The sequence below is a fragment of the Fringilla coelebs genome, assembly GCF_963513975.1.
Source record: "Fringilla coelebs genome assembly, chromosome: Z".
Lineage (NCBI taxonomy): Eukaryota > Metazoa > Chordata > Aves > Passeriformes > Fringillidae > Fringilla > Fringilla coelebs.
In genome coordinates this window covers 43,228,868-43,254,855 of record NC_140031.1, presented here as the reverse complement: position 1 = coordinate 43,254,855, position 25,988 = coordinate 43,228,868, and the positions used below count along the sequence as shown (strand labels likewise).

The following is a 25,988-nucleotide window of genomic DNA, read 5'->3' as shown; positions in this document are numbered from 1 at the left end:
TGAATTATTTTGCATATGCCTTGGTTTATTTACCTAAGAACTGAATTTTTACCTAGTGGTGTAAGGCTGGAGACTGTATCAATCGGACCACTTTCACGGAACACATGGAGGGGGAGTGGAGCGCATGGAGCACTTGTAGCCGAACTTGCAACACTGGAATCAGCAGTCGACAACGCAAATGCCCTGGGTAAAGATGAGGTTTCCATTGCTGTTCATCAGAATTTCTGAACAAAATTTATATCAGAACAGGACCCTGGCCTTTAACTAAGCAATTAATACCTTATGAATACTGAAAAACACTTAGAAGAATAGGTATTTCAGGTATTTTATTGCATGGCAACACTATTTTTCATCTTTTCTGTTTCTGTCAAGACTCTAGATAATATTAATAGAAGACTAAAACTTCTTAAGCTTTGCTTGTTAGTGTGTAATTCTAGTCTTTAAATTTTTCAACTACAGAAGATTGACTTCTGCTTCTCATCTGGACAATCAAGGAACTGAAAGTATGACGAACTGAAAGTTTGAAGAGATCTTTCTACCAGTTTCTCAGACATTTAGATAGACTATCTAGAAACAGAATTTAGATTCTCTGTCTTATGAAATCTTCTGCCTTTGGGGATAGAGGCTTTTACTTTTTACTTGAATGAAATTTGTTTCACTATATCTCAGTGACCAGCTAAAAGGTGTTTTCCTTTTAATTACTCAGTACCAATTTGATTTTTTTTTTTGTGTGTCATTTACACACCAAGTGAAAAAGAAAAGAAAATATAGGCATAGGAGTGGGAACAGAGTGGACTAATGAAGGCAAGTATAGGGAAAACTAATCCAGGGTGGACAAGTCAATGGTTTTAAAAAATAATAACACAAGTGAGGAAATGATGAATTATGGAAGACTATATAGCAGATTTTGGTGTAAAATAGGCAGGGGATTAAAAAAAGATAAATTTGCATAAAAAATTTTGAGGAAAAATTGGATATGGCTATACAAAAGCATGGGGATTTAACAGAAATTTTGATATGCAGAATTCCTTTATAGTTCATGCCATCTAAATACCACTTTCAGCTGTATACCTTAAAGCTATTTCTAGAATTAATAAATGTCTTAATTTTATGCTCATTAATCCATTTTTCCAGACAAGGTTCCAAATAATGAACTTCAGTTTCTGCAGTTCTCTCTTCTTTTAGCATTTGTTCATTAGCCCCTACAAGGACAACTGGAGTGACCAAAGAGAAACACAGCATTTGTCTGAAGCCTGTAACACCACACTTCTAGAAAAATGAGAGGCAGCAAATCTGCAGGTGTTGCATCCTTTCAGTAGGCCCTTTGGCTCAGTCCAGATAGAGAAAAATCTCAATTATATCAAAACTGCACCTGAAGCTCTCCTGACTGAACTCCTACTAGTCCTAGTGCTTTCTTGCAGCTAAGTATAAATTATGGCTTAGTACCCATCACTCCTTATATATAATGTAACCAGTACAAAGAGAAGGCAAATATATTTTGTGCTGTGACTTCAGTTTTTCATGGGTGATTTCTGAATGCTAAGTGTCAACAAAAAACCCTGCTGGTTTTAATTTATGTCTAGCATAAATAAACTATACCGTTAAGTTTGACAAAATATTGCCAACAGTAAAGGGTTGTATTTATGCCATCTTTTCTAGTTCAGGCCTTGAAGGACAGTGTCATGGGCCCACAATGCAGTATAGGGTATGTGAAAATCCTTCTTGTCCTCCTGGTGTGCCTGCCTTTAGGGACTGGCAATGCCAAGCATTCAGTGTCAGATCTTCATATCAGAAGCATGTGCACCAGTGGCAAGCTGTCATTGATGATGGTAAGTATAAACCATCTCCCTTGTTCTCATAATCTCTTTATATGGCTTATAGCTTGTTGATACTGTTGTTAATGAAGAAAGATATAGTTAAAACTCAAGCAAACTAACCTTAAGCCCAGTATTTTTGGTTAGTTATTTTAATTTCATAGACAAGATCTAGTGGTACTTTTGTATGCTCTAGAATATTTTGTCTTTTATTCCTATTGAATTTCTCCTTCTTAATAGGTAATAACTACATTTAAATTAAAATCCAGTCAGCTTTTTCCTTTTTAATCAGAATTGTAGTATGAAATGACTCAGAAATACAGCTTCCTGGAGTAATGCTCCATCATTAAACATGCCCATATCAGTTATATTTGTTACCTACAAAGCCAAAGAGAGAATGCAGATGTTGTTAGCCTTTGTTTTTGAGGAAGGAGAAAATTTCTAGCTTAAAATTGGGAGTATTTCATATATCAGTGTTTGGTTTGGCAGCAAAGTGTAGATAATGTATGCTGTAAACTTTAGTAAGATTTCTATAAATCCTAATACCTATTGCATACAAAGACCTGGCATACTGTATGTATGCTTCCATGCAACAAACTTGCTTACATACTGTATCATTAGGAAAATGCTCAAATAGGAGTATAGTAAGATCAGACTTACATTATCTGCAACAATAATGTTGGTGTAAGACATTGGTGACTAAGAAAACAAATTCCTCCTTGCTAGAATAGTGAACAGTAATTTCCACCCCACTGAATTTTCTGTAAATTCTTGTGTTTTAATTTATTTAAATTTGAAGCAAAGAAAGAAAAAAGCATCACAAAAACACATAGCAGTTATGAAAACAGTTAACTTCAGAACTTCACAAAATCATAGCAAGCTGTAGTAAAGAAAACCTGAGAATGACACAGGAGTACTGTAAGCATGTGTTACCAAATTTTAAGGAATTTATTACTGTAAATTGTTTTTACTCTTGAAAAAATTTATCAGAAAGCCTTAGAAAGCATTGAAGACTGTTTTTGCTATCAACATATCATAATATATGTCTAACTCAGGAAGGCATTTTTCTTTTCTTCTAAGCCTTTTCTCAAGGTGCCAAAGGAAAACTTTTGATACTATTTTCATTAGGCTAGTATGTTAGCTCATTTCATTGTAAAAAGAACTCTCTCCAACTGTTACAAAGGTGCTTATCAAGTCAATTTGTTTTGGTTTGTTTTACTAAATTTCATTTTAGCACAGGAACACATGATTTATATCCCAAAGGATTGAAATGTTTATCTGGCTTTGAATAATATGATTTCATTTAAATGAAAAAATCTTGACGCTGTCCTGTGCCACATTAATGAATACAGATCTAATTGTTTTCTGAGTGATCCTGTTATCCTGAGGTGTCCCTCAGGAGAAACAAAAGTGGACTAGTCAAAGAATGCCTGTATCCCAGTATACATTATTCTCAAATTCTTAATTGTTTGCTCTTTTAGTCAACACTAACTGTGCACCATGTCCAAAATAGTTGCTGTATGTAATCTCCTGCAGTCTGTTGGTCTGGTGTTGTTTAGTTGCTGTCTCTTTGAGCTCACTGTCTTTAAAATAATGCTTAGGTCATCAATCTTGTATTCCTTTAAAAAATGCTGCTACCTGCTTAAAGCCCCCGGGGAACTTTGAGGAGTTCCGCTTAAGGAGGATAACTGGAATGCAGAGGGCACAAACTCAGGCTGCTTTTTAGCTGGAGATGGCTTGTGTCTGACTAGCTTCACATGTTGGCAGAGGAGATCAAATCTGTTTGTACCGGTCCTCTAGTGATACCCCGAGGCTCTGTCAATTTTAATAATTTAAATGTGCCCAGACCACTCTGTGTTGTGTAAGCCAGCTGGCACAAAACTCCTCTGTCTGTACTTTTCTGCTCCTTTGCATGCTAAAACTACTTTTTTGAAAGCAGTCCTTTGCAGATGGCAATTTCCAGTCTAGACTGAGCTGGTGCTAGTTAGCACATGCAAAAAAATGTGGCATAGACTGTTTTACAGTTCAGCTGTATAGACAGTAGAATTCCAGTGCCCCTGAATGTTTCCTGGAACTGTTTAATTTACTAATAAAAATGCACTCCAGGAATCTAGAAGTCAGTATGAAGTCAGAGTGGCATAGACTGTGTCCAAGTGAAATCAGTTTGAGGTTCAGGATTGACTTTTATCCTTTTAAAAATCTGCAACAGTTTTAGGAAAAAGTTCTAAGTACATTTGCTAACAAAGATATGAAAAAATCCTGTCATTTTGTACTTGGTTGACCGCTGAGGAGAGACTTTGTTTCTTTTATTTGCTGTTACTTTCGCAGTGGTGAGACAAACTTCATTGTTTATGATGTGGTCATTAGGAATAGACGGATATATAAGATATTACTACATTCTTAGGCTCTTTCATAATTAAAAATTATTTACAGAATGTTTTAGACATTTATTAGAAAATTGCTTGAACTTTGTAAAAATGTTAGGAGTTACGTTTCCAGGGCTTTTGTGGGGATTTTTTTGGTTTTTTTAATGTGAACTTTGTAAATTCATATATTTTTCTTCCCAGGGTGTGTCAGTTATTTCATTTTTTTCTCTTTGACCTGCACAGTTAGGAAGTCTGGAAAGTGTTAACTTTCTTTTTTAACCAGTATTTATGATCTGCCAAAAATATAGGAGAATGAAAGTATAGATTACAAGCAAAATATTCCAACAGCTGTAATGTGTATATTCTTAATTGCAACAATAACCATGACATGAGTACTGTGTAGGCCAAGTTTATAGCAACAGCATGCTCTAGGAAGAAAAAACCTCAAGTTTTTTGAACACCTAAGAAATGGATCAAAATCTTTTTTGTTTTCACTGTGTCTAAGATAACTTATGCTAATGTAACTGCATGCCACGCATAAGCAAGTATCAGTTTTAACAAGAGTGTTGATGATAATTCTGTATTTCTAAAGTTCCCTTTTTCCAATAATGCACATTTTCCCATCCACTGCTGCTACAGAAAAGCCATGTGCTTTATTCTGTTCACCGTCTGGAAAGGATCAACCTGTTCTTCTAACAGAAAAGGTGATGGATGGGACGTCCTGTGGCCAGCATGGGCTAGATGTCTGTGCAGATGGTAGATGCCAGGTATGAGTTACTTGTTTTGAGCCTGGATATATAGGCACACACCAAGCATACATATATGTTAAGACTTCAGAATGTTTTTATTTCATATCAGACCCACATATATTAACTTTATTGCAGTTTTCAAGCTACCCCTGATATTAATTCATAGATATGTGTCTAACAGTAATGTGGAGATGCTTGAGTAAACTTAATTTGTGTTAAACTGAATGCTTTTTAGCAAAATATAGGTATAATTTATATTTACATATTCTAGACCTGCTTATGCCCTATTCAGAGTAAGTCCTTAGGCTGACAGTAATGGCACTTTACCATTGTGAGTATAGCAAGGAACCATCCATATTTTGAGTAGAAAGCAGGAAAGGCACATTGCGTTCTCTTAGTGGGAAGGCCTGTGGGATGGGTGTTACACAGAGTGGGTCTGATGTGCCATAGGTCCCACCAGGAGATATGACTGCAGTTGTTTCTTCAAGTTTCTCCTGGAGACAAGCTGGTAGAGTTAGCCAGCCACATAGGAAGAGTGAATGCAGAACTCTACACAAAGTCACAGGGGAGTTGTTTTCTATGGGACAGATCTCAGCCATGAGCTAGTGCAACCCTCATTCTCAGCAGGGCTGGGTCATACTGGCTAGGCATCTTGAGGAAGGGTTAGGTACCTGATACTAAAAGCAACTTTATGAAAATCATGGCATGTGTTCAATAGCTTTTATTTTTTTCTCCCACAGAAATTTGGCTGTGATGGTATATTAGGATCTCTAGCTCGTGAAGATCATTGTGGTATATGCAATGGTAACGGAAAGTCATGCAAAGTTATTAAAGGTGATTTTAACCATACCAGAGGAGCAGGTAATGTCTGTTTATTTATTTCAAGTTCTAAAGAAACAAGTGGCTTTTTGATTACTTGGAGCATTGGGAAATTAAAAAAACTACATTTCTTAAAATTATGCAGATCCTCATAAGAACTTTAGATCTAGCTTTTTAAAGATGATAAGACATTGAGGATAAGAGTGCATAAATATTTTTAAATTTGTTGCAAAGTTATTTCACATTATTTCAATTAAAAATGAAGGAAATATCTTACATTAAAATGCATTCTATTTCATAAGAGAGACTGATTTTTTAAGGGGTATGACAAATTAGGTTTATATTTTTATCAAATAGAGTTTTGTAAATTTTTTTAGTGTTTAGCTTCATTTAGTGTTCTTCAAAATAAAAGTCTAAAATTATGATTTTTTACCTACAGCAATGTTACCAGACTAAGCCAGGCAGTGAAAAATCATAAAGCCAAATGCATAAAGAAGTCTTATACCTCTTCTTTACTCATTATTTTATTCTAATAATAACATATCATAACAAGCCAGTAGAGTTTTTAATTCAAAATGAACATCAGGTATACAACTGCTGCCGTGATCTGTCTTGAATGGGAATAGCTTACTGGCTCCAGCACAATAATGTTGACAGAGTAGAGAATTGAAATCCTAATAATGTGCATCTTGCACCATGTATACAAGTCTTTTTCTTTGAAATAGCATTGACCAACTATCATCATTTGTTTGCCATTTGCTTTCAGTTTCCTGAGTAGAAAATGTGTAGAATTTAGAGGTGGCAAGTAAATCACATCAAAAATATTGTCATTATAAGCAGACAGCATATCTTTGAAAAATAAAGGGGTTTTTGCACTGTGAATTTTACCCAGTGGATTTTACACTGAAGTATAGTACTTTAGGCAAGAGGGGAAAAGTTAGGCATTGTCTTCAAATGTTTATATCTGGCCCTCTCAAGCAGAATGTAAGGTAAATCAAGGATCCCAAACCCAGATGAGTCTGGAGGACTACAAGATATAAAAAATAGCAAAGATGGTTCCTGCTAATAAAATCACATTATGTCAGCTCTCTTCAATGGCTAATGTGAACATCCACACTTTCAAGTTTTTCTGGGGGGCTGCGTCAATCCTCAATATTGTGGTATTGCCATTTTAACACTTGTGAAGTTATTTTGCTTCTTAGGAAGCTGTAAGCTATATTTAGAAAGTGTTATTAACTCTTACAGAAATGAAAGATGCTGCTTTAATTTTCACATTTCAGGATTATTGAAAAAGTATTGTAAATGCTAAGTATTTTGTTGTAGAATATCACATAGCTACACATAATAGAAGATAAAATATTTTTTCCCTTTGTGAAGTTCACCTGGATAATCTAAAATATGGGATTTTTTTATTAATGACATGACATTCCTGTCACGTCAATGGCATGTCAACCAGTGTAGTGGTTTCCACCTTCATTACCTTTTCACTGCGTTTTACTTAAAGCAAAATGTTCAATGTCCTCTCTTAGTCCCACGCTAGCAAGAGACAATCTCCATTTGAAGCAAATAAATAGATTTCAAAACCAAAGCCTATCAAAGCAGGGTTTAAATATGTTAAATCAAGAAGGAGAGGAGCAAAAGATACATACAACAAGCTAAAAACCAAAGAGCGGGAGGATGCTTAGATTTTAGTGTCATACCATTTATCTTCACGTGCTGAGTGAAGTTGGAATTATTTTACAGTCATCTAGTGGTTATGATGACACTGAACTACTTAGCTAGAAATAACTTCACCTGCTCCAGCCCCAATCTCCAAGCCTCAATCGTTCTTGTTATGTTTTACTATGCCATACTCTTTTAATTATGTACCATTGTATATATTACATATAATACACAGTTCCATAGCTTTTCTTCAAATTTGCAAGAATCTTCAAAATATTGCCATATAAATTATAACTTGCTACACTTAAAAAGCAAAACAGGGGAGAAGAAATGAGAATGCATACAAGATGTACTTTTCTATGCATTTCTGTTTTTCTATTTAATTTGGGACTTCTGGTCTCATGTTTAGGTTATGTGGAAGCTTTGGTGATACCTGCAGGAGCAAGAAGAATCAAAGTTGTGGAAGAAAAACCAGCTCACAGTTATTTAGGTAGATATTATGTATTTTTTAGTGTTAATGTCCGGTTTTGCTCAATACTGAAAAGTGCAAACTTAACATGGCTTTGTCATTGAACAAAGCTCTGAGTATAAAAATAGATCTGTGAAGAACTTTTCTAAGGAACTGAACAAATTATTACAGAACCATTTCTCATATAGGTCTTCTTTTGGATGGACTTTTGTCTCATCTTTTTTAGAGAATATTGCAAACACTGTATTTAGATTATGTAAAAGAATGTCTGTGTATACTTGCACGTTTTCAATTTTTCATATGGAAAGTACATTAAAACTACTGAAAAGAATTTTGTGCTCAAACATAAAATAATTTGTACTCAGAAAACAAGAAGACACTGGGCATCATATAGCAGTTCACTAACAAAGTCAAACAGAAGTTCAAAAATTAGTCTGAAAAAGCAGAAAAGTATTTCTTTCACTATTTTGAATTGTCTGAATCTTCTAATAGACAAACATTATCACAGTGATTTTTTTCTTTTAGTTTTTCCATTTAAGTGAAATTTTCTTTCATTGATAAAAAAAAAGTGTTTATCTTTAATGAGGTTTAAAGAAGTTGTATAAGAGAATACACTTTGTTATCATTGTTGTTACATTGTTGTTATCATTGTTTAAATTGCTTAAATTTAAATTGAGAGAGGCATAGCATGAGAAATAGGACAATAATATGAAAATTTCCCTGTTTTGGTCACTGTTCTTAGTTATGTTCATAAGTAATATTTACATTTTAAGAAGTGTTTGAGTATTCTCGGTACTTCACTTGAGAGACTGTTGAAAACGGTGAATCTTAATTATGTTAGTTTAGGTTATCAGTGCGTGACTGGTGGTTTGCCTTGAGGCCTGCACCTTCCCAGGAGGTTTAGAGATCTGGAATATTTAATTGTTCCCCAATGAACCACAGACATGGATATGTAAGAGTGTTAAAACAATAACTGATGCTTGTCTTTCTATTGATGTATGTGGAGAATAGAAATACTATTATTTTCTATTTTTTGAATAATGTAAAAATAAATAAATAAATGCTGGCATTGTGTTTAGGGAAATTTATTCCTTCTTCATTCTTCATGAGTAGCAAACTGATTTAACTCTTACCCCACAAAAGGCAAAAAGAATGAAATTTTTTTTATGTCCATGAAATAATGTCAGTCATGATGGTCATTTGTGAAAGTTGCCAGTTAGCTCTTACTTTCTTGTTTCTTTAATTTTGTTTTCATTAATTTTTCTGGTTTATATCTGAATGAGGATCTGCCAGTATTTCTCTGCAATATCTTTTGTTGAGCCTTACACTTTATTTTTTTTATTTTTTAAGCCTTTTTGGGGACCAGTAACAGATCTGTTGCCATATCTTGAATTAAAACCTGTGTTGTTGCACCTTTTTTTTGCTACCACAAGGTATTTAAACTTTCTTCATTTATAAGTTATTTTGAAAGCATCAGAATTTGAATTGCAAAGGAATTTTTGATTAGGCATAGCATAAGGAAAGTTTTGGGGTGAGAGCTTAAGTCTTTAATGTTAGAAACAAGATTCTTCACAATGCTGTGGTTAAAAATGTGAAAGGTAAAAAACAGATTAAATACTTTCATGTTTCTGATTGGTTTTCCATTTTACAGTTCTTTATGCTAATTTTATGTGGTACCTTACTTGGTTGTGTACTTGAAATTAGTCGATACAGATCAATGCTATTTCTGTTTAGTCTCAAACTTTCCTTTATAGAGGACCTCAAGAAATGGCTGAGCCTAGAGTAAAAATTAAAGACCAGGCCAACAAAGGAAACTTCTTTGTTGGGAGGTTACAATAGGCTGCCTAACCAAGTGAGGTCAGTTGATGAAGTGCCCTTACTTCAGTGATAGGAATCATGCTTGCAGACTCTGATCTGGCTTAGTAATTTCAGCCTGATACTGCTGGAATAACAGCACACCAAGCTGTGAACAGTCCAGGAGACTCTTGGAGTTTACTGAGGATAATTTTTTAATCAAAACTATAGACCCTAGTAATAGTGTTCCAGGACCTTGTTTGATTTCTTCCCAACAGAGATGAACTATTTAGAGAGTTGGTGGCAGCCTAGACTGCAATGCTCATGCCCTGCTGGAACTCATGATTTTTAGGGATGTGGGCCAGGTGAAGACTAAAGCCAGGACTTTATGAGAGCAAACTTTGAGTTGTCTAAGGAATTAGTAGATGGTAGCACCTGGGAAACTGCCCTTGGGTACACCAGAGCAAAACAGAGCTGGCAGTTCTTTAAAGATTTAGGATAATAGTTTTTAGTCACAATTAAGGACAATAATTTTTCCTAGATTGCAAAAGCTCTTGATTATGCCAACATATAAGAAATCAGGCAAGGAAAGCAGGAGAATAGCATCTGTGAGTAAGGATGTCCTGGTAAAACTAAAGTGTAAGAAGGGAATGCACAGGCAATGGAACCAGGGACATATATCCTGGGAACTATATAGGGATGTTGCTTGTGTATGTGAGGATCCGTTCAGGAAAACTAGGGCACAGATAGTGCTGATTTTGACAAGGAATGGGGAGATTAATAAGGGTTTCTACAGGTTTTTAGTCAGAAAGGGGATAGTAAAGAAAATAAACACACCCACAATGCACACTGAAAAATAAGACAGGAAAAACTAATGACGGTGGGTGTGGAGAAGGCTGCAGTGCTTCGCAGCTTTTTGTCTCAGCTTCAGTGGTAAACACTTTTTTCACATCTTTCAAGTCCCTTAACATCAGGGCAGGGAATGATGAAATGAAGTTCCTTCCATCATGGATCAGTTTTAGACCACCCAAGGAACCTGAACATACACAAATATATGGGACCTAATGAGATGTGTCCCATGGTCCTGAGGGAACATGCTAATGTAGTTATCAAGCTACTCTCAAGTATATTTGAAAAATCATGGCAGCCTGCTGAAGTGCCCAGTGGCTGAAGAGCAAGGACTATTGCACCGTTTTTGAAGAGGATACTGGCAACTAGCAATCAGTCAGCCTTAGCCCTGCTGTTTTCAAAAATTACTTACATTTCAATGTATTTCATTCATGTTCTTAATATGGGTTCAAGGGACACTTGATAACCTGAATGGAAGTGAAGCAATTACTTCCTTGACAAAAAATATCAGTGAATTTACTTTCATTTAGAATTGAATTTCAGATATCTTTCACATTTTCTATAGAAAAGTACGGGTCAGTCAAAATTACATTACTTTGATACTTTTCTGGAAGAATGACTATATTTTGGACAAAGCAGAAAACAAAATTCATGAAGTTAATACAATAGAGTGATTTGTCGATATTAAAAAAAAAAAAAAGATTAGTAGGTACTGATTTACCCAGTGGAGGACCAGAACCAGGGCACTGCTGCCCCCCACTGAGAAATGAGAGATGCAATAGCTGAATTGTGATTTGTTATATCTGTCTGGCTGTGTAGCCTCTCACACCTCATTAAAATTAGACGGGTGTATAGTCCTGGCACAGTAATTAAAAAATACATTGCACTCATCACCATCACTTAAATGCCATTGTTATGATGGCTGTTTTATGCTCTACAGAGATCCAGTTGTAATTAGTCCCCCTCGGTTTAGCACACAAATTGTGGTTGTGGCTACAGTTGTGGTAGGCTCTCCAAGTCCAAGTTTTTTTGGTTGTCTTTTCAGGTGCAGGTGTATTGTTTGAATTACCTGAGAGAGGATATCTTGTGTTCTGAATGTTCTTCCTATTTTGGGTTACCTTCTACAGAGTAAACTCCTCTGTCAAAAGTTAAGAAGAATAGGAATATATGCGCAGTAGGGAATAAAACTCAGTAAACTTGCTTACAAAATGGGGTGTGACAGAGTCAAGAACAGAAGCTGCACTGCCTGAAGTCCACATTTAAGGCTTGAGGACACACTTTCTGACTTTGTCTAAGACCCATGACTCATATAAGGAATCTGAAAGCAGGAAATGCAAGATCTGGCATATTTCTGTATTCTGAGCTGGGATTCCAGTTTCCTGCACATGTCTGCATGCTATGGCACACACATTCATTTTGAAGACCAAACAGAATGATTTCTGTCGCTCTCTGGGGAGAGGATGCTGCTCCATCTGAGCAGCATAACCTGGCTGGACCTTGGCGTGTTCGAGTGTATTTTTTAAATTTCTCCACTGAGAAGAGGATTATCCCCAACAGTTTGAACATTAACTAGAACTTAATTACCATTAACAATTGAATGCTTAAACTTAAAATACCGGTTTTTAAATCTTGTAGAATCACTGGTTCTTTTTAGTACAAGACTGTTATACAGTGTTAATAGATTTTATAGTCTTAACATCTATTACATAGTGCTGCAGTTGTACACATCAGTGGTGTCTTATTCAATTGGATTCCTGCCAGTCCACAGGCCTGTTGCCATTGTTTCCCATAGAAACAACACATAACAGTATAAATATGAATAGGAGAGGACATGATTACAGGAATGACTCACATTAACTTACAACATTAAAAAGGGAAATTTTGGAACATGTGGAGGTTCTCTTTCAACAACCTGATGCCAAACATGCAATTTCAATGAAGTCAAATGTGTAAAACTTCTTGTACAGAAGATGTCTTCAAGTCTAGTTCACATGATTATTCAAAACAGATTGGAAATTAGAGCAAAATAAAATAAAATAAAACAAAATAAAATTACAAGTAATTTACAGAAGACTCTATTCCATTTACTATAGAAAATTTAAATTTTACTAAAGTCGAATTCTTTTTTCTCAGTGTATGGAACATATCTAATCTGGCTTGATCATATTTTTAAATATAAATTAGATCAGCATGAGAAATAATTCAGCCAAAATGAACAAGCTTTTCCTATTTATTAGAAGCGTGCAATTACATTGTGAAAGTGTATAAAGTCTTATCAAATTTTAAGGTGCAGAAAAGGCAAATGTCCTTATTAGAGAAGAAGGAATTTTGAACTAGAATGTTTTTTTCTAAAAATGTTTTAGCTTAGTTTCACAAATCTTGGAGAGTCCCTTGTGAAAATTGTGTTTCCCATGCTTTTATGGATTATAGAAATTACCACCCTGGGAACAGAGAATATAGTTTTGCCTTAAAGTTAATTTAAAGCCCTTTGCCTTAATGTAATTCAGTGTTCAAATTATGAGTTATGCCAGAGCCTGTCAGTCTTCTGAGGCATTAAAATGCTGATATTAACTTCAAGTAATGTTAAATACACACAGGCATTCCCTCCAGAAGGTGTTTCTGAAGCACATATCAACTGAAGTTCATGTAAAGTAGGATTTATATATATCCTTGCAATCAGAGTTAGGTGAATTTCACCTACTTTTTAAATTATCTGAATGGAAAGTGAGAGGAGAAGAAAATCACTAGTGAACAGGCACCTTTTAAATTGGGCTTTTTTCATGTATTTTGCAGCTCTTAGGGATGCTGGAAAACAGTCCATCAATAGTGATTGGAAGATAGAACATTCTGGAACATTCAATATTGCCGGGACCACAGTCCATTATGTTCGGAGAGGTCTCTGGGAGAAAATATCAGCCAAAGGTCCCACAACATCACCCTTACATTTACTGGTATGACAATTCTGGTTTTTTACTTGATTCCTATGATGTAGCATAGTAACTAATATTTTTTCCAGACTCCTCAAGAGAATGATATCTATGTAAGATATACCTGCTTTTGTGTTTACATATATATCTACAAAAGTGGGAAAGAGGGGGTGAGGAGAGAGAAGTCTGTCAGCCTGCTTGTAAAAAAAATGCATTTAAATCCAAGAGTAATCTCTTTGTTGTTGGGGCAGAATTGAAGGTCTCAGCATTCCTACAAATGTCATAAAAACCTGATGTGCGAACTAAGGAGAGAAATTCAAATTAATTTCAGGTGACTTTATGAAATTTCTGGCTGACTATAGCACAGCATTAGCATTTCAGAATTGCTGTCACCAAGTTCTCTGTGAAAAAGTTGAATTTGGATGCATTTCAGTGTAAGAGAGGAAAAGTTAATAGCTGCCATAAAGAAAAAGGGAGAGAAGATGGTGAAGGACTTCACAATTAAAATCCTTTAAATTAAAGGAATTTTCATAATAAAGAAAAATACTTTATTCCGTTGGCTTGCTTTGGATACTCTAATTAATTTCTTCCAGCAAATCCATTAGGAGGGCTAAAAGGTAATAGAGCATTGAGTCATTCTGTTGTGCTTTTCAAGATCATCTACTTCCAGATTGGAGTCTTCCATAGTGTCTGTGTATGTTGGAAGCTTTTCCTTCTTTGTATCTTGCAGGTGCTCCTCTTCCATGACCAGAGCTATGGTTTACACTATGAATACACAATCCCATTGGATCCTCTCCCTGAAAATCAGAGCTCTAAAGTACCAGAGCCCCTTTTCATGTGGACACATTCTACCTGGGAAGACTGTGATGCTGTATGTGGAGGAGGTAAAATAAAAGAAAAATGTACTCACACACACACACACACATATATGGAAAATGAATATGTGTATACAATATGCATGTATATATGCAGTGCAAATGTTTGTATGCAATATACACCTATATGTATAAACATTGTGTTTTTATATATAATTAGGATTCTGATGGTCTGTGTTGTATATTTAATACTAATATCCTCACTGTGGTTTGTATGTTTCCATACAATGTAGATGTACGTCAGTCTTATGCTTTCTGATTACATTAAAAATACTGTGGTAGCTCTAGGAAAAGATTCAAACTAAATAGAAAAAGTAGCAAAAGATGGTAATGAAGGAACAAGCAAATTAAGGACACAGTTGCCAAGAAGAAATACAAGTGCAAGATCTAGAACAAGAATAGAAAGTGCATTCCACTCTGTATTTGGAACTACTGAAGATAAATGATCTGTAAGAGAAATTTTGAACCACAGAAAAGCTGAATCCCAGTCTCAGATCAAATAAGTACACTTAGTAACATAAGTTGAGGATGATCCAGAAACATATGGAACAAATATTGCAAGAGCAGATATTAGTATGCTGATGTAATATTTTTCCTGCGTTTATTAAACATAAAAAAGTGATTTTGGAAGAAAAAAATATGATTCTGAAAACAAATATTGGAATATAAACAATATTGATGTAACAAAAGTCTTTCAAACTGTTTTCTAGAAGATGTTCTTTTAAATGATACTTACACTTCAGATAGGGTTTTTTTTAAAAATAAATGCCCTGTACAGTGATGTGTTCATACTTTGTGCAGTTAGTCAGTGTGTGAACACTGTATTGATTTTTGATACCTGTCTTTCATGCTGACAACTTTGATGGTCATGGTTGCTCTGATCAACGTTGTGAAAACTGCTGTTCACCTTGTGATTGAATAGGAAAGCCTGGAAATGCTTTTCCTTCTCATAACATCAGCATAAAGAACACAGTGTTCTAGCTCCTCTAAGTGTGTGAACAATCCTGGTGTCATGAAAGATTGCTTTAGTTTCCATAAACATGCTTTTTGTGGTTTGGTAGGAAAGCTTCTTCCCTAGAAGGCATTTTGTTCGTAGTGCTAGTAGCAACCTCTCATTCTTAATAGAGATCCCAGTTTACTTGTGAATTTACACTTTTTACAGTTTCCTGATGTATTTTTAGAATAATTTTAATTCTACTACAGTCTGTCATTATTGCCCCAGATATTTCTAAATATTTCTATCATCTGCAGAAGTCTTAAAATGCAGTACGTCAGTAATTTATTCTATATTAATGCTTAAATAAATATTTAAATGTTTTACTCTAATGTTTATCACTTTTTTTCCTGTTGTAACTGGTCTTCATTTTATGTTATTGTCTAAAATAGCTGAGTTAGTAACAAAGTTCTCTAGGAGGTAAATATTCTGAAATACTACTGAAAGATTTTTCTTACTTTAGCAAGAAAAATTTTTACTTTTCTTTTACTTTCTGGCTTAAATATCAAGCAGTAATGAAATCAAAATACTGCAGATTTTACCCTGTCTAACTATTTGTGATTAAAATTTAACATCAATATTTTAATTGATCTGAATAAATAATAATACAATTATCAATAGTTTTGCTTAATTGCTCAAAGCGTGTGTCAAGATAAAACTATTGATGAAGCCATGTCGTTTTGTGTATGTTTGTGTATGTTACTGGTCTGTGACCTCCTGTGTTGCAGAAAAGCGTTCTTTGCGTGGGAGAGAATATGAATACATAGATGTATATATAAGTGCAGAAAGAATTGTCAAACATTTCAAACGCTGTGATATGATAGATTAGTTGCATGTACTCTCACGTACACAAGCACTGTGTAAAAATGTCAGCAGTGGTCATGCACATAATATGCATTTATAACATGACTGCTCCATCCATAGGCACATTTTTCACCTCTGGTGAATGTTCATGCTTAAGCCTGCCCTGCTCCTGCACACAGCCCCTTTGCCAGTAAACTTCCAGATAGAGTAAAAGTAACTATAAGAACAAATGGTTCTAACTGAAATCCTGAATTCAATTGCTGGTTTTCTAAAATTAAGGCTCCAGTCTAATTGCAAGTTACTGTTTGTGGTCAGTATTACATTAAATTCTAATTCCTAATGCTTCCATGTTCAAGAGACACCAGGCTCCAGGCCACCATTATTACAAGGACTCTGTACAGAGCATGCACTCAATCTCTTCAGCAGTATGCAGCTTCCTAAATGATTCTCTGACCCTGCAGATCTGGTCATCTGGCCTCTTTACTTCGTGGGAAACAGTGCAGGCTCCCAGCTGAAGGATGCATGTGCTGATTCCCTTTATCTGAATGCCAGCCACAATTTGTTATTTCTTTCCTCATTTTATGTAATAATTAACAACCATGTTTGTAATTTCTCCAGGCATTGCTTGGTGATGGAGTTGCAGTGGTTGAGAAAGAAGATTATTCCTGTAAGAGTGAGGGCCTATAACTAGTTGCAGGAGTAAAGCAGAAAAACTCTTGATGGTGGTGTGCAAAGACTAGGTTAGAAACTCACAATGTTCCCTACAGGCTGTAGGATTTCTTATAGATTCTCTGTTAGCTTTGAATTTTTTACACTGGTTTTTCAGTTCTTTTAGCCAAACTGTATATGAAATAGCTGTATCTGCATCTTAAACAATTTGCGTATTCTTGGTTTCCTCACAAACCTGCTTCTTTTTTTTTTTTCCCTAGGTGAAAGAAAGACAACAGTCTCTTGCACAAAAATTATGAACAAGAATATCAGTCTCGTGGACAACAAGAAGTGCAAATATTTAACAAAACCTGAACCACAGATCCGCAAGTGCAACGAACAGCCCTGCCAGACAAGGTAATAGTGATTTGATTAAATGAAACTATAATATCTAGATGTAAAAGCCATGTAATAGCGGTGGACTGCTTCTCACAATGAATGGGCAGTAAATACATTCATTCGAAACATTATAGTGCAAAATCAAGGGAAAACAGAAACACTGGAAATTGTTTCTCCTGAGTTTTAATGGAGAGTCCGTAAGCAGCATGCCTGAATAAATTCTTATCCAGTAAAGCAGTTAATTCCTTCCTTAGAAAGTATTCTCACAGACTGATCTGTGCTACAAAACTGAAATTTAAATGCTATTTATATAAAGACATATGTGGGATTTAATCCCATATACTTAATTAATGATATGTTTTAGTGGGGTTTTTTTTTTTGAAGCAAGGCTTCGTGTCTTTAAAGCTCTTGATAAACTCTGGGTACCCTAAATAGTAAATGAATAAATAAATAAATCCCTGTTAATCACTCTTTTTACGTTAATGCAACCTGAAGTATAGTAAGCTTGCCCCTTGCTCCTCTCTTTCCTCTCACCCCACGAGAGCAAAGTCCTTGTATGCAGATTAACAGATAGGCTGAACTAGACTCTGGTGGTTGAGCATTGCAGGAGGCAGCTCCATGTGCATCCTGTGCCAAGCAAAGCCCACCCACCACCCACTGGTGTTCCGGCAGCTGAACTGGCAGCCTGCTTCTTGCACTGGCTGACAGTCAAGCACAGTGGCCCATTTCAGAGTCGTGCCACTTGGCAGCTAAAAATTAAGTGTGGAGGAGGTCCTCATGAATTCCATGTACTTTTTTAAAGCAAGTTAAAGCAAGTCCACACCTTTCAAGGGAGGGGAAAGCAACTAGCAAGAGCTGGCTAGCATCCCCAGGAGTAAGCACTAGGATTAGTCTGCTGCAGGCATCTGGAGGACAGGTAGATGGCATTTTTAAACAAAATAATGTAAAATAAATTAAATGCAAGTACTCTTGAAGCAAGTATGTAAAGTGAATGAGAAGACATAGTTTTCTTGGAAAGGATGAATACTGAAATTGATAAAATGTGACGTATTATACATTTTAAGTAAGACAAAACCACTGACATTTGGTCTTCCCCAAAATAGGGCAGGACCCTTTGGAGGGATTATTTAAACTTCATTATATGCATACTTTAGAAGACCTTTATTTTGTTTTATTAGCACCATTGTTCACTTAATGGATAGAAGTGGAATAATTGGATCTTTTTCTGAGGCATTGTCTAAATTTTCAGTATTCTGTGTTTTTTCCAGCTTATTAGGTGAAAATTTAAAAACTTTGCTAATTGATACTCAGAGATGCTGCGCTGAGAAATGTAGAAAGATTTAATAATCAAATTTTTTAAACCCTGCAAGTGATGATTACAAAATACTATTAGCTTTCAACAGAAATATTACACTTCTATAAGTGCTTATTTGCTATTGGCCTATGAAGAAATATCTTGAAGTCTGTTTCATCATCTTGACAGGCCATGATTTGTGAGTTATATATCTGGACAGATAACAAAAAAAACTCCTTAGTTAAGTACTTAAATTTTTTATCACAAACGCATGACAGAAGGTTAAAAAAATTTTATTGAATCTCCATTTCCTAAAAGCTCTCCTTGCAAAGTAATTCTCCTTGAAAACTCTTGTGTTTTCAGGAGACAGAACATCAGGGGCAGAACTGTTTGATTTTTTTAAGGGCCCATGGCCATAATCTGGACCTACAGAACATCTGGGGAAAATTATGTTCTAGAACAATTGCTCTCTAGGTATGTGGTCTGTGCCAAACTGCATCAGCCTTCCTTGCTGCTGTGATTTAAGCCATGCACCCTCTTAGGCCTTACTCTGAAGAACACAAAGAATTTTGGGCTTTGTCCTTTTTCCAGGGCAATGAGTCTTTCACACCTGAGTTATTCTGTCTTGCAACACAGTATTTTCAAGGAAGGCTGGACTTTACATGCTTGGCATACACTTGACATAGATAGACATACAGAGAATAACAGGCAGGCTGATCAGGGATCTGTCATCTTTATGTATGTATATTTTGGAAATTTTTTAATTGGGATTATAATTAGAGGAAGTAGTTTGAAAACTTAGGGGTAGTGGACTGGGGAAGGAATTTATATGTACATTAATACCATATGAAATGTAATATATGTTAGATTCATAAATACTCCATTAGCAAAATGACAGTAAAAGGAGGCTGAAAATATGCAAGTGTGTCATGGGTGTATACACCTAGAATGAGTAAGATGTGATGGTATTTTTCCCCTCCTGATTTTGTATTACTACATCGCCTGTGTTTCTTTGCAGATGGATGATGACAGAATGGACACCATGTTCAAGGACATGTGGAAAAGGAACCCAGAACAGACAAGTAGCCTGCACACAGCAGCTCAGAAATGGGACCCTGATCAGAGCTAGGGAGAGGGATTGTCTGGGGCCAAAGCCTGCTTCTGCACAGCGCTGTGAAGGCCAGGACTGCATGACGGTGTGGGAGGCAGGAGTCTGGTCTGAGGTGCTGGGTTTATTTATACTCCATATACTCCATATACTCCATATACTCCATATACTCCATATACTCCATAGTCATTATTTGTGCTTTGGTATTTTTTGGAAATAAGGTTTTTTTCAGCATCAAGTGGCACAGCTCAGCCTAATAATTTTCATGGTCCTTGTGCAATGTTTTGGCAAAGGGCTCAGGGGCTAGGGGAACCAACTGTGTAGAGCTACTGCATTTTACCTAGTTAATGTTGTGCAACAGTCTCTTCTGGCCAGTACTCAAGCGCGTATAATCAAGTATGTCCTGTCTGTAGTAGTGGGTAACTTGGGGGAAATAGATTTAAGGCACCACTTCTCAGCTACAAGACCTTGGGTTCAGAGTGGGATGTACTTTTTTACCAAGGGATATTGATCAGCAGATGGGTGATGCCATCCTGCTTCAGAGAGGCTTTGAGGGGAGCCTTTGGCAAAAAAAAGACATCTTCTTCCCTTCGTCTTTCTTCTCTGCTCTTTTTCCAAAGCAACAGCAATAGACAAACGGGCTTGTAAATAACACAATTTCACATATGTTGCATCCTGAAGTATTGCTGTAAAACATAATCATTGTTCAAAAAGCTTTATTAATTTAAGGTCTTTAAATGTGCTTGTCCATTTGGCTTTCTTCATCTTTGATTTCTTCTAAAATTAAGTGGCCATGGAGGAAGAAAAATATTGTTCTCACTGCCATCTGGACAAGATGAAAGGGTTATTTGGAACTTCTTATTTCATTGAATGAGTAAAGGCAATTCTGATTGCCTCCCATATTAGAAGCTGTGCTATGGATCCCTCTGTGATCAAAATATGAATAGCAGCTTCTGAATGTTGGTGCGGTCCCTTCTTTGAATTGCTCTACTCAGCAGAACTCCTTGATCCCCAAGCAATAAAGAGCTAACCCATAGGGAATGTTTTCAAAGATGAAAAGCACATGCTTAGGTAGAGATAGGAGATATAAATACCAGCAGTTTCTGGTGTGGTACACAGTTTTATGATGCGAGAGCTGGTTGTGAGAAGAAAGGCATCCATTTACAGAGATGAGTAAAAGAAATCAGAATCACAGATTTTTTAGTCAGTTTGTTTTACTTGAGAGATGAAAAATGAGAGACCTGTTTTTGTTGGAAGCAATAAATATTTTTTGAAGAGCGAGGTATTTCCCGTGGCCATTCCTACTATCACCATTATGTAGGAAGCTAGCCATTACTGCTTCCTGTGGTTATAATCAGCTTGGCAGGGGAGAGTTTTGAACTGCAAGCAGTGGGATGATCAAAAGCAGTGATAATGTTTTGAGAAGGAAATGGCATCATTTTTGGCTGTGTAAGTGGGAATGGTGGAAAAATCCCATAGATTAGGACCTTCTGAGCAACTTGAAAAGAGCTTTCACATGCTGACTATATAGCGACTCTGAATTTTCAAGTTCAGTCTGGATTCTTGCATCATTCTGGAATATTTACTTTTCCATTTTGTAGTTTTTCCTCATCCCAAATAAGGCTGTTAGACTCTAACAGAGCTTTTCTTAAGTTGCTTCATATCTTATTCCTATGAACATTATTTTGATTTTCTTTCATTGTATTTCATTTCAATGGAAGAAGAAAGATTTCCTAACATTTTTAGTGTAACATTTTGCATTTGTTTAATTTATGACTTCTTGGTTATTTTCCTATTCCAAAGACTATTTTGTCCTTAAGTAATTTTTTATCTAATTTTAGGTAAAAATTAGTCATTCTGTCCCCTAGGGAATTTTTGTTCAGTTTTTCTTTTTTAATAAATCTAGTAATGATGCTGTTGAAGGTCAGATGTTAGGAGACCACTGAAGCTGTGAAATATTTATGCTGATCTGGCAGAAGTCGTATAGAATAGGATGAAATGGGGTAAGTGAATTTTGTAGAAATCTGAAAAACCAATTTTTCCAACAGTGCTCTGTCAAGTGTGGTAAGGGAGTACGGCATCGGACTGTGAGGTGCACCAATCCACGTAAGAAATGTGTTTTGTCTACAAGACCTAAAGAAGCAGAAGACTGTGAGGACTATTCCAAATGCTATGTCTGGAGAATGGGAGACTGGTCTAAGGTAAGCAATCCTTGATACTGGTGCCTCCCAGCATCACACATTTTGCAAGTTGAGTTCTTAATAAGAATTACTTTTATCAAAAGTGTACAGGTGTCCTAGCTGAGGGAACAATAATGCTATAAACAAAAAAAAACCTAAACTGGTAGTCACAGTGAGCCTACAGTATAAATAAAAATCAAGAATATAAAATAAATGTGAGATAAATCTTGAACTTGTCAGTAGGCAGGCAGCTTCAGAAACTGCAGTCCAACTGCAACCTTACCATTCACATATTTTGCTAATTTATGTTTGTATATTTTATTTGTGGTTCCAGTAAAGTACACCCTCCAGTCTTATACAGTAGCACCTTTAACCTATTAAATTTCCACATAACCATTTAGCATGTGGGAAGCATCTATTACTGTGTTTCTTTTATTATGTTTTTATTATTATGGACATTCAACATAACTGTCATTACATTATTTCCTTGGCATATGTGTTCTGAGAGGTGGATAAGCATAGGCCTAACAGTAACAAACAAAGTTGGTTAGGTCTGTGATTGGCCTTCAATGTCTGCTACAGTTTTGTAAAACCCAAAACATGCTGAAATTCTAAAATGGAACCTTGTCAAGGTTTTCTCTTGCTGTATCACAGTCCACACGTCAGCAGAAAGATTGTAATTTTTTTTTATTTCCTTTGTTTCTCTTCATAACTTTGCATACAACACTTTTACTTTCAGCACCTCACATTATTGCAGCATTTTTTAAACTTGCTTGTATGGAGAAGTATTTAATGTATTTTTAGTTGTCTTTCATGTGATGTAGGAGCTGGAAACAAGGACTAAAGCCAGCAGTGTATGGCTATCCAGCCTTCCAAGAATTAACAGCAAGTACTCTGTGAGTAACTAGCTTCTTCAAAAGCACATAGTATAACCATTATTTTTTTAAAACAACAGAAACAACTAACTTTCAGTAGCAGTATTACTTTTACAAGAAGATATGTTTGGCAATAATGTTTAGTATTTCCATTTCTCTACTACATAACTATGGTTAAAACCTGCCTCATTTAGCACTAGCACCAGTAGGAAGTAAATCATGGAGAAATCACCATCTGCTTTCTTAATTGAAGCAGTCATTCAAATTGGGGTTGCTGAGGCTGTGTGGCTATGCTGAGACATTTACACTGTGTTTCCAGTGCCCTCTGGAGTGAAGAACTTTATCCTCTCAGTGCCTTTCGCAAAACAGCCATGTCAGAGATGAGTATACAAAAACTTATATCTTCTTGTTTAATATTTACTGGCAATTTTGTATTTCCTGCTCTCCTCCTAGAGTCAAAGCTGTAACACTCTCACCTAAACTGCACTGTCAACTACAAAATTAGGACACAAGGAATTATGAAATTGGCAAAATCTTTTGAACAGTTAACATACAGTCTGACTGTGACTTGTGCAGCAAGGATTTTCCAAGATTTATGCTAACAAATAGATACCTTGATTTCTCTATAGAGACACAAGTTCATTTTAAAATATATTTGGATGTCAATTTCTCTGTTGGATGTCAATTTTCTCTGTTACTCTTCTGTTTCATTAAAGGAGTACATAGCAACATGAAGTCATGGCATACATGTTAATGTGTCTGCAATAGTGAAAAGAAATTAAAAGCTCAGATAAATGTTAGTCTTTGCTCTGTTTGTTTCTTACCCAGAGGTTCAATGCAGCCTTCTGTGTTCACAGTTTTTACTCTTTAGGATTGTTCTTGACATTGACAGAAGTCTGTTCCTTTGAGCAGAGCCAAGTTGTCTCTAGCTAGTTCCAAGACTTGACTTGAAAACTTAAGATGACACTTCTCACACATTGAAACAGGAGGCCTAATATCTTTACTCACTTTACTGTTTCCTTTGAACCCCTAAGACATAATTTAAGCTAAAATTGCATTATTACTGAAAAGATAACATGATTAATAATTATGGAGTGCTGTAACAAAGTTAATTTGTTTTATTGATATAATCACATAAAGATCAAATACTTTTTGAGCTCTGTGTTTTAACAATACCAAGATCGAATAAAATTTGACCAAAATCCCATATTCCAATAGATCAATTATTGAGATAGTAATTCTTCTAAAACTCAATCTAAAATCTAAAAGAAGTCTGTACAACCTGGCCTGTGTGCAACATTTAACTCTCTTATGCTGTTTAAGTCAGTACGGTGGGTCAATATGCTAAAAATTGCTGTTTGTAGCATCACTCAAGCTCTGTGCCCACCTTTGTGAGGAATATAGGTATGATGAGAAAGGGAAGAATAAAAGCTCAGACTGATCTTCTGGAGCCACTACCTAGCAGCATTACCAATGACATTGTATCTTCCCAGCATATGCCATCCATGGCATATCCTACCTAACAATGTGTTAGTTACCTTCAAATGAAAAATGCTTAGAGACCATAGCTATTCTAGCACCAGCTAGGGCAAGGTGTTGTTAGCAACAGTGTCCCTTGCTAAGCTGCCCATTGGCTACCCATTTCAAAGCCAATCAAGGACAGGATCATGCTCAGAGGCATTTATCACCTAAGTATAAACAAATATGCTGAGGAGAGATGAAATTAAATTCATGTGAACTGCATGTTTACTCATCTGAACAGCTTATGAAAGACCACATCATTGTAGAAGTCATTCTCCAAAAATTTCAGCAGCATAAGGTGCTCAAAGGTTATGTCTATGGCACTTTCTGTAGGAAAATGTGTATTTTTTTAATGCGACTATCACACTTTTCAGACCACTGTCAGAATAAATGAAGCATGAGAAGCAGGATTAATTTTGGAACAGAGAATAATTTGGAAAGTGGGTACTGAAAATGGTAATTTTAAACTTTTATATAATATTATATTATTCAGCAAGGAAAAATAGGATCAAAAATAGGACAACAAACTAGAATTTAGGAGCAGCAATTTGTAAGATGAAGAGATACGCAGTATGTGTCTATAGGAGATAGAGAAGATAATGTGGTGTAAGCTGTAAAAAAGATTGGTAAAAGGATGCATTCTGCAGAAACTAAATATGGAGCAGCAGCAGAATTTCTAAATAGTATCTATGTGTTAGACCAGAGATGTTGAGGAATCAAATATGATATCTGGGGTAGTGGTCCCAACAGTTGGCATGCAGTTCACTTTGTCTATAGCCTTAAGAAGCAAAAACAGGAAGCAAAGGTTAATCTCCTACTTTTTTTCCACTGAGTCTGGATGGGCATCTGAGACAACTGTTAGTTTTTACACACATGAATCCCAGAATTCACAGCCTATTCCAAATTATTTATTTCAGACAGTACATGCAGTGCTCCCTAAAAAGTGTGTGTGTGTGTGTGTGTGTGTGTGTGTGTGTGTGTAGTCAGAGGAAGTAAAGTCTCCAGCTGTTTGTGGGAGACAGATTCACAGAGAGATCTATGGAGGGGTACAGAATGCAGATATCAATGATAAGGATTGTTTGCCTTCTTCCCCAGTCAAAGAACATGTGTAAATGGAGAGAGGTAAATGCCCACAAACTTTTTTTACTAACTGTTCAAGAGCATGGGATATTCAACATTTATTTTGTGTGCTCAAATATTTAAACTCTAAATTTCCACAGCAAACAAACTCAACTGATCTCCTCCAATTAAAAAAAAAAAGGATTATATTAATGTTATGTTTTTACTGACAAGGGAATTAGCCTTGGTTTTTTTCCCCTCAGATCTCCATCCAAAATTATTAATCTCTTTTAGATTCTTGGAATGAAATAGTGTTGGACATAAGTCAAAATATAACACTATCAGTAGATGTATGGACAAAGCAATTATACAATGTGAAATAATAGAATTTAAAATAATTATGTAATCAAGTCATATTGACTTAAATATAATTAATTTGCAGCACATTATGTATGTCTTTGTTTCAGAAATGAAACATGATCAAATAATATGGAAGATGTCAGTAAAATGAAATTACATTGGGAGATTTTATAAGTTTCTAACGAGTCCTGTAATATTAACAATACTAACATCTTTTTTTTCATATAAAGAGTTTTACAGATCAGTATACTGCAGAATTTTGGCAGGAATAAATATAATGTCATGTTATTTTCTTGAAAAACAGAATGAGACCACCTTTCATAACAGAAGAAACCACTAATAAGACTGGAAAGGATTCACAAAGTAGATATCACCTATTTTGCACACCCAGAAAATCACTCGTAAATGGGAAATTCTAGTAT

General features: G+C 35.6%; 1 protein-coding gene across 1 annotated transcript in view; it reads left to right on the top strand.

The window, feature by feature from the left end:
* Positions 1-25,988, top strand: part of ADAMTS19 (ADAM metallopeptidase with thrombospondin type 1 motif 19) — a gene marked incomplete at both ends in the record, with an annotated part of 127,274 nt that overhangs the window by 86,615 nt on the left and 14,671 nt on the right. The window contains 10 exons of the mRNA XM_084224614.1: positions 57-187; positions 1,660-1,829; positions 4,820-4,947; positions 5,670-5,790; positions 7,820-7,900; positions 13,316-13,473; positions 14,180-14,333; positions 17,052-17,187; positions 19,482-19,686; positions 21,620-21,772. Of these exons, the coding sequence (XP_084080740.1) occupies positions 57-187; positions 1,660-1,829; positions 4,820-4,947; positions 5,670-5,790; positions 7,820-7,900; positions 13,316-13,473; positions 14,180-14,333; positions 17,052-17,187; positions 19,482-19,686; positions 21,620-21,772 (1,437 nt within the window). The remainder of the gene's footprint in view (positions 1-56; positions 188-1,659; positions 1,830-4,819; positions 4,948-5,669; positions 5,791-7,819; positions 7,901-13,315; positions 13,474-14,179; positions 14,334-17,051; positions 17,188-19,481; positions 19,687-21,619; positions 21,773-25,988) is intronic.